This window comes from Ciconia boyciana, chromosome 16, assembly GCF_034638445.1.
Source record: "Ciconia boyciana chromosome 16, ASM3463844v1, whole genome shotgun sequence".
In the NCBI taxonomy this organism is placed as follows: Eukaryota; Metazoa; Chordata; class Aves; order Ciconiiformes; family Ciconiidae; genus Ciconia; species Ciconia boyciana.
In genome coordinates this window covers 3,021,161-3,029,947 of record NC_132949.1, presented here as the reverse complement: position 1 = coordinate 3,029,947, position 8,787 = coordinate 3,021,161, and the positions used below count along the sequence as shown (strand labels likewise).

The 8,787-nt window shown below is 46.0% G+C and overlaps 1 protein-coding gene across 7 annotated transcripts in view; it reads right to left on the bottom strand.

The window, feature by feature from the left end:
* Positions 1-3,513: 3,513 nt before the first annotated feature.
* ABCA5 (ATP binding cassette subfamily A member 5) overlaps positions 3,514-8,787 on the bottom strand; it is a 33,925-nt gene continuing 28,651 nt past the window's right edge. For 2 of the 7 annotated variants that reach the window (XM_072880943.1, XM_072880944.1), the window contains exons 38-40: positions 8,040-8,119; positions 7,713-7,768; positions 3,548-6,995 (exon numbers count right to left, since the gene is read on the bottom strand). In XM_072880943.1, the coding sequence (XP_072737044.1) occupies positions 6,888-6,995; positions 7,713-7,768; positions 8,040-8,119 (244 nt within the window). In that variant the 3' untranslated portion in view covers positions 3,548-6,887. The other 5 variants (XR_012045373.1, XR_012045374.1, XR_012045372.1 and 2 more) reach the window with 5 other exon arrangements.

The window sequence follows — 8,787 nt, the reverse complement described above, 5'->3', positions numbered from 1 at the left end:
ATTCAAACCTGCACATTCAGAAGACAAAAACAAACATCAGAAATGTATTTGGAGGCAACGGTGTTTGAGAAGCCTTAAACCAGTAAGAGCATCACTTGTAAAACTGGGTGTCTCTGGAAGCATTTCCCTTCCGAGGGCTCAGTAAATGCACCCAAACTTCTTGGAACACGCTCCTCAGGCACTGCAGTAACTTTTACTGGGATCCTGTGTCTAGCTCTACTACACCAAAGGCTGTCCCAGGAAGGCACGGCTCATATAACCACTTCACTTATTTACCATCTTGGGGATTTCCTATTTGGCACCTCCTCAGACTTTTTTTTTCCTCTAATAAAAACTTAACAAAGCATATTGTGACAGACTCCGAAAAGCAAGTTGCTCTTCAGGAGTACTGGCAGGAACCTCTCGATGCTGGCTATGAAGAAAGCAATGTGCGATGCATCCCGTGCTTCCCCGCGGAGCTGCCGGCTTTCCGAGAGCCGGTGATTAATCCCTGCGCGTGGGGAGCGCAGAGGTGAACCTGCTCTCTCCATACCCTCCTGTTTGCCGCTTACTGCAAACACAAAAAACCGCATCTGGCCCCTACGCAGCCCTGTCTTTACCTCCTGAGAAATACGAGACATTTGTACTGACTCCACTCTAACACACAGTTCTTGAAACAGGGTTTTTTTCCTACTCTCAACTCGAGAAAAACAGCTCTAAGCCTGCCCTGTATCAAAGTTCAATGCCTTAATTCATACAGGGAAGTGAAATTTGGGGGTCTGTGTTTTTAGAAGCATTTGTTGGTGAGAGCAAGGCTGGAGGAGGGGGAGCGGAGGGAGGGATCGTTAGCTGGGAGGACCCAGCGCTCAACCTGTGGCTCTCCACCTAGACCCAAAGTACGTCAGCGTCGAGAATCAAAATCCACGTGCACCCAGAAAAGCAGAGTATTTTTGCTCCTTTGCCTCTTAAACATTTTGATGCGAAGCTTAATATTTGTCAGTGAACAGAGCTGCAAAGTACAACTCTGATGCATTCAGCATAACGCTGTATTAAAATAATAAGGAAAAAATTAAATTACCAAACACAACCCCTGCATGAAAATGCCCTAGGTGTAATTTTTCCCTTAACAAAAGAGAAATATGAAACTCCTTACCTGACAATGTGTTTTCCATTAGAAATAGGTCTCCTGCAGCTCTGAGATGTCTGGGCTCTTCGTCTCTTTGCAGTCCTGGAGAGGGTTTAACGCTGTAGTGCAGCCCGATGGCCATGCCCCTCTCCAGCCTGACGTCAGAGTCCGGTCCCGGTGGTGCAAACGCTCTCAACGCTTCTGGAGCAACAACCCAACCGGGGAGCAATACCTACAACCAGCTGGCCTAGGGCTTGCAGATAGTAGCACTACGTTTTGAAGTATTTAATATGACACATGCGTGGTGTGCAATAGAACGGCATGTTTCTACCAGGCTGACAAGCCCGGGGGAGAGCCGCAGCAGGAGAGCTGCGTGCCCTGAGACAGGGAGAACGTGAGCTCCCGATCGGTGGCAAAGCAACCTCGAACCTGCCCAAGCTTCTCTGGAGGGAAAACCTCACCACCTTCTCCCCAACGTGCTCACAGCCCAAGCCAGCAAGCACTCTTTCCTCTGCAGAGAGAAATCCTGCGTCCGAGCACCAACAGGATTTTTATTTCTTTTCCCCTTTGTTTTTAGTTGGTTTTTTTTTTTTTTTTAGTTTCCACTCCTTTTAATTGCTTTTCCAGCAGCTGTCACACAGCTGGAATCAGGACGGAGTTTGTTAGGTTGTTTTTTTTTTTAAAAAATACGTTTCCAATGGATCTGCATTCAAAACAGGGAGGTGAGGAAATCAGATAAGCCAGGAAATCCAAATGAGTTGGAAGGGTGTACAGCCACACAATAATTCAAGTGGTTAAAGGAATTTGACTGTCCTGGAACTTCAACAGCTTGAGGACTCTGCATCTGATTTGCAGAGCTGACTAAAAACTCAAAAGCCGTCTGGTTGTTGCTTAACAAAAGGCCGTAGCTCTTCTGCAGCTGCCGATTTACTCATTTTCAAGGAATGAGCTTATTTAGGAGAGGAGCAGAGCATTTTCCTGCATCACTTCCTATTGGGCAACAAGGGAGAAATGGGGAAGGCTACTCGTAACTGCAAAAAAACCCAGCTGAGATGCACTTCGCTAAAAAAACGTGTTTCTGACACATAGCCTGTGCCATACATAGCGTGCTGGCAGTACCTGGCGCAGTGCGGAACCCTGGCATGCCCGCACGTTAGCGACAGAAAATGCATTTTAACATAAAAGTGACACCTGCTCCGAGCGCTCTTCGGGGTTTCCCATCCTGTGTAGCGGGTGCTGCTCCTGGCTCTGCCGCTGAAGCGGGACCCCAGTCCACGGCAATCCATTGGGGCTTCACTGGAAAGCAGCTAGAGAGCACGTAGCATCTCAAAATATCATTAATTAAATCCCCAAGCAGTTGCTCCACAGGATTTCTGAGGAGGGGACTCAGGATGAGCCTCGGATCAGCCCCTACATCTACCAGGAGGAGGAGAGGGGCTGAGGACGAAGCCAGCATCCTCCAACGGGGACACTCAAAGCAATGCATTTCAGGAAAAAGGAGAACTGAAAGTTCCAGGACATTCTTATCAAGGAGAAATGCAGCATGCTAAATTAGGGACTTTCTGAAGATCTTTTAAAAGAAGTATTACAAGGGAATGGATTAATTTTACAGCCTTAAAAAAAATAAGTGGCATGCTGCCTTTAACACACTGTTAAAGAAAAACTAGTATGAAAACCTGGGAACTTTCACCAAGTTCAGATTAAATTTCTTTGGGGTTATTTTCCTCCCCACTGAGGGGTTCAGGGAGACTGAGGCGCAACCCCCTTTCATTTTGCTAGGTCCTTAAGCTGACTCGCAGGGCTGGAGGTGGACCTCCTCCTCCTCCTCCTCCTCGGCAGCGGGTCACGCCAGGAGCTGGCAGTGCCACGCGGCAGCCGAGGAGCAGGCAACGTACTTCATCCCTGTAGACCACGGTTTTGTGTTCCAGCTTCAGCCAAACCTCTCACCAGCAGCATTTCACTGCCCCTCGCTCCGGAGCGAGCACCCATCCAGCCACCCAGTGAGTTCGTCTTGGGCACGGATCCAACCAGAAAAATGATTTTTTTTTTTTTGTGGGGTTAATTTTCAAGTGGACGCACATGATTCATCCCTGCAGATGCACGATGCAGCGTGCCAGGAGCGCGCAGCTGCCGGGGGGTCACCTCTAGCCCGAAGTTGGGTTGAATTAATCTGGCTGCAAAACACGACACAACTGCGGGTGGTCAAATCCCAAGTGTTGCAATACTGCAATTCCCTGAATTCAATTAAAAATATGCAATTACTGGAGCCTGACACCCCCAGCCATGCCAAGAGCCAGGGCCCCCCATGCTCTGCCCAAGCCCACTCACCTGCATGCCCCGGTGCGCTCCACGGCCTATTTCTAGCACGGCAAAACACACACGATAGCAACACAAGCGTTTAACAATCCAATCCATCTTTATTTTCGTAGTACTTTCTGCTGGAAAAGGAAAAACCTCGACTTTGCTGTATTTGTAAAGTGGTAAAAGAAAGACAAGTGTATAAAATAAACTGCAAATGATTCAAAGTGCCCGACGGCAACATCACGAGGAGTGTTACAAACGTGTCACCTTTAGACCCGATACCTTCTGTTTCTGCTAACAGAGTACTGGATGTTGGCTACCTAACAGACTTCACTCGCTATACAGAGATATTTTTAAATAAGGGTTTTTCTTGGTAAGGTAAACAAAATCAGACACATTAAATTCCTCCATAGAAAAATACAACCTTATAATACACCACAAAGTAAATGCATCTTCCAAGTTTTGGATACACTAGCTAACTATTTCTGACAACAGCCCTGCAAGGTAACTAAACCCATTACCCCTAGGAACGGTGGCCCAAACTGAATTGATTTGCCCCAGGCCCCACAGTTCGAATCCAGCTGCCTCGGCTCCGTTTTATCTCCTAGAGCACAAACCGGGTGTGTGTATTTAATGGCTGGGATTTGGCATGTCACTGATAACAGCTGAACAAAGGGACTTGAAATTGCAGAAATAAAGCTCTCACATTTCCAGGGGATTCTCTGGTTTAATTTTGCATGTTTTTTCCCCCTATGCTGGCAATTATAGGCATCGTATGACACTCTGAAAGACTTCTGATACAATACACTATGATTACAGTGATGTTCTGGGGTGGCATCTTATGCCACATTGACACATGATGTCACCATGCCACAAAGATCCTACCCAAATATGCAGTTAACTTAGCGAGCCAAATTCTTTGTACGTGTAGCTGCATAAATACAGTGCCACCATCAACTAGGTTACTCCAGGGTAAAACAAGAACAGTACCAAGCTGAGCAAATCTAGATGCTAATGAAAGTTTTCATACGATCCATTTGGAACATTAGAAAATAAGAAACTATTTGAAATAGGGTGATGTCATCCAGCCAGTATTGAACTACTTTACAGACTATTAACTCTGACTATAAGTTAAAGAAGAAAATTAAGACATCAAGATTAACAGGTCACAACTGTACTTTCTTAAGTTCACATGGAAAGCGAGTGCTGTACATTGCTGGACAGATGTGCAGATGACACTCAGCTGAAAAACCATTTACAAAAAGAGAAGGAAGTAAGAAACGTGGGATTTGGAGAAGACACACTTAGCTTGTATGTACAGACATGGGAAAGCATTGGGAAAGCACAAAATTCTGGGTCCCACCTTTGCTCCAAATAGAGGAAAAAGCTCAGAGATACCGGCCAGCAGCAGGGACGCAGCTGGAAGCAACGGGCTGGGGTTCCCAGCGGCTAAGTAAAAGCCTGCATAAACAAAAGAGCTGAATTGGGTCATTTTTCTTTCCCTGCAGGGAAGCTTCAGCCCTAGAAAGGTGGCTACTGGAGCTGCAGTTTAGAGGCTGGTGCTGTAATCTGTTCTTTACCTCTGCTTCGTTTCCAGCACAGGAGAGTTGGGCACATGCAAGCACCATGGCTCAGGGCTCATCAAAACGGGCAGATTCAGGGTCTGCGCTCCTGAGGGGAAGGGACCTTCCCCTGGGGAAGCAAACGGGATGTCCAGGTGTTTCTGCAGCTCTCGGGCTCAGATTTTAACTACAAAACAAAATCTGTATGTTTATATGCAATCTACAGGTACAAAAGAGAAAGCAAAAGTTGTAGATAAAGAGTTCACATCTCCCATAGTAGAGTAAGAAACTAATGAAAACAGATTTTGGCTTGATATGACGATAAACCATTATCAGACACGTAACATACACTATTGCCTGATAACTACAAACAGTTGGGACACAGAACTCCACCTTAACCCACAGTTTTTTGAGTTTTCTCACGAAAAACAAAGGTCTTTTCTAACTTTAATGTGAAGACATATAACTGACGACTTATGAAGCCAATGTTTCAATATAAATGCATCTCCATATTTGTTCATTGCAGAACACAACGAACTGTTAGCAATCTTTAATTTCGCCTTATAAAACTAAAAAAGCGATGACAGCTTTGTGTAGAAAAAACCAAAAAAATAATACATTTTCAATGTCTGTCATATTTTAGGATAAAGGATCACATATTTTGCTCTTCTTAGTGTTTCTATGCAAACCAAAGGCACTATTACTACTGATGAGGCTGTAAATTTGGATCTTATTTTTTTGGGTTTACGAAGGTGAATGAAAAATTGCCAGGCCAGGACAAAGCAAACGTTCTGCGCTGAGCACACTACTGCATTACTTACTGCTATCACAACAAAGACGGATTAGGAAATGCTGTTGCATGTACTTATGAATTCGTTGCCAAGAAAGATGAAAACATGTAAAAAGGACTGTCTCTAAAAACAGCTGGCAGGATACACGTCGTTACACCCAACAAAAGAATTAGACTGTTTTTAATGAAGACAAGAAATACTCACATCTCTGCAAATTCTGTAACTACACAGTTATGTCTTTGTACTTTTACCAAGCGGGGAAAGAAAGCATCCACTTCTGTACACCCCCTTTAACCCTACAGTGCATGCATTACAAACACCGATGCCACCCAGAATGGCAGCAGGAGTTAGCCACATCTGCCAACTTGCAGTAGAAAGTAAAATAAGGGTCAACAAGTGCCATATTATATCTGTAACCGAACATTTTCACATTGGTTGGATACCAAGTTAAGTGCGCAGTGTAATTCAGGACGCTCTTTGCAGTGAATACAATTACTTTGGAGTGGTTTTTCCCCTCTCTTCTAAGCAGGTGCATCTCCTAAGCATAAGCAGGGACGGATCAGCTGGCGGGGGAGCAGGACCTTGCAGGGACACGCGTCTGCAGGACACCTCATTGGGCAGGCAGCAATGCCCAACCGAGGGCACGGGGCACGGCAAGACCCTGCGAACCAGCGAGCAGGTCCCGCAGGGCAGGATGCTCCAGCGGCACCTGGCTTTGCTCAAACGCATGATTTCCAGTAAGGCCAGCCCAACCTCAGGCAGCCAGCCCTGACACCGGTGCAGCACGGCTGAGGGAGGAAGGCAGGCAGGCGTTCCTGCACAAGCAGCCAACACCAGGAGATGGCCGACTGTCACGGCAGAGTCTTCTCGCTCAACGCAAACCGGGAAACAGCGAGGGGAGAAGGAATTTCGGAGCAGCCAGAATAACATTGGGGATGCTCACCGCTTCCACCGCTATTGCGGCGTTATTCCTAAGGCCAGGATGGTGGAACAGGCTCAGTGCTTCCAAATACAATTCTCCTTGTCCATCCCAGCTCCCTGCCTTCCACGCACACACCCCAGCGTGTGCACAGAGGATCATCGCTGGCACAAAACACGAGCTGCCGAGCAGATCTGGACCGTAGGAGCTCAGAAAACCACTCGGTCTTCCTGCGTCCTCTCCCACCACAGCGTGCTGTTCAGGGTGCCAAAGCTGCTGTCCTCCTCCTCCTGCTCTTTAGCAAGCTCCACAAAAACCTGGAAGAGACAGAAACGATGTGAATACGCCATGTTCCTTGGAGGAACTTTCTCGGTCACAAATAGAATTCATGCTAAAAACGTCACGAGTATTGAATGTATTGCTTCATCTCTGAGTAGGAAGTTTTTAGTATTTTGGGTTTTTTCTCCTTGCTCCTACCCTCCCACCTCATTTCTTCAAGAGCGCAATGAAAAGGAAGTTGAACCGAATACAGCCTGAAGGACATTCATTGTCAGCAATAACTAATCCAGAATAAGCAATAATAAGCCTCAGCTTTACTCTCCTTTCAGAAATGAACAGCAATGCCTGTCTTTTGAATAAACCAGAGCGATACTTCCACTAAAGTCACAAATTCATTTTGCTCCAGTCACCGCAGTTGGCATCTTATTTTTAAAGAAGAAAATGGGAATAAAGAGGAGCAGGGGAACTGACAGTCCCAATTCACTTTGGAAAAGGGGACTTCAGTTCCCCAAAACCGCCTGAATGGGCATCAGCAGAACGGGCCCAGCAGCCTGACCGCCGGGCACGGGGGACGAGCTGCCTGCGCAGGGCTCATCAGCCCCTCCATCCGCGACGACTCGCCCAGACTGGGTGCACGACTCCTGTGTGGCAGGGGCAAAGTGAACCCACCCCGGACGCCTGCAAAAACCCCGTCAAAAAACCTGCAACACCCTGGCGGGGTTTACTTCCACAAAATATAGTTTACTTTAACATACCTGCTCCAGTGTTGCCTGAGAAAAGCTGTACTCCTCGATGTTAAAGGCGTGTTTTACTGTTAAAAGAATTAATGAGAGAGTGTATTTAGGAATACTTCACTGTCTGGATTTGTGAATACTTCACAACTGGATTTAAAGCGTTTTAAGCTGGTACAAGCACTCACTCTTCATTTCACAAGAAACAGAGTTGGGGACACCGATAATAATAGAAAAAATAAATTAAATTAATTTGGAACAGAGATGCAAAAGTGCCACTGCATAGCAAATGTGTCAGTTATGGGAGACAAAATGATTTCTGCATGTGATGCGTAGCAAGAGCTTAATTACCTTCTTCCAGCTTGGAAAAAGAATGTGAAAGTGACTGTACATCTTCTTTAGGAATTTTATATGCCAAAATAGAAGCAAAACTGGAACAAAGAAACAAAGCAAATTTAGGTCAGGTAAAATTACTCAAAGCAAAAATATTAATATCCAAGTGAATGGATTTAAACTCATTTTCCAAAGGTTACTCCAGGCATTTTGACTAGTCATCATCATACAAGACAACAGGAACGATGCAGTTCCAGGAGAGCAGCTGGTTTATAATCCATCTCGGAGATCGAGGTCCAGGTGCATCAGCTGAGACCCATCTGAGACTGCTCTATGATTTATGTGCTCTTCAGCTAAGATTCAACCATTTATATTCTGCCTATAAACTCACGAAAGAAAAATCACTGCCCAGGACTCCCAAAGTTATGCGGTTTCGCCTTTCAAATGAATTCAGAGGGAGGTCACAGGATCTCTCGGGACTTTGCATGATCCAGCGGTTCCTGCAACCCAGACTCCAGAACAGAGAGGTGCTCTACCCCGCACCTTTGCTTCTGAAAAATAAACTCTCCTCCAAATCTCCCGCATTGAGGAATGCTCCTTACAGAATGCCTGCAGTGCCCTTTTTGGAGAGTCTCATCAGCGGTCACCAAGCCAGACCCTCGAGTCCATATGGCAGAAATTCAAAGCTGTTGGGGGAAAACCAACCACCCTCAAACTTTGAGGGATCCCCAGAAAAGGTGCAAGCGTTTCTACATAAGGGTCAGTG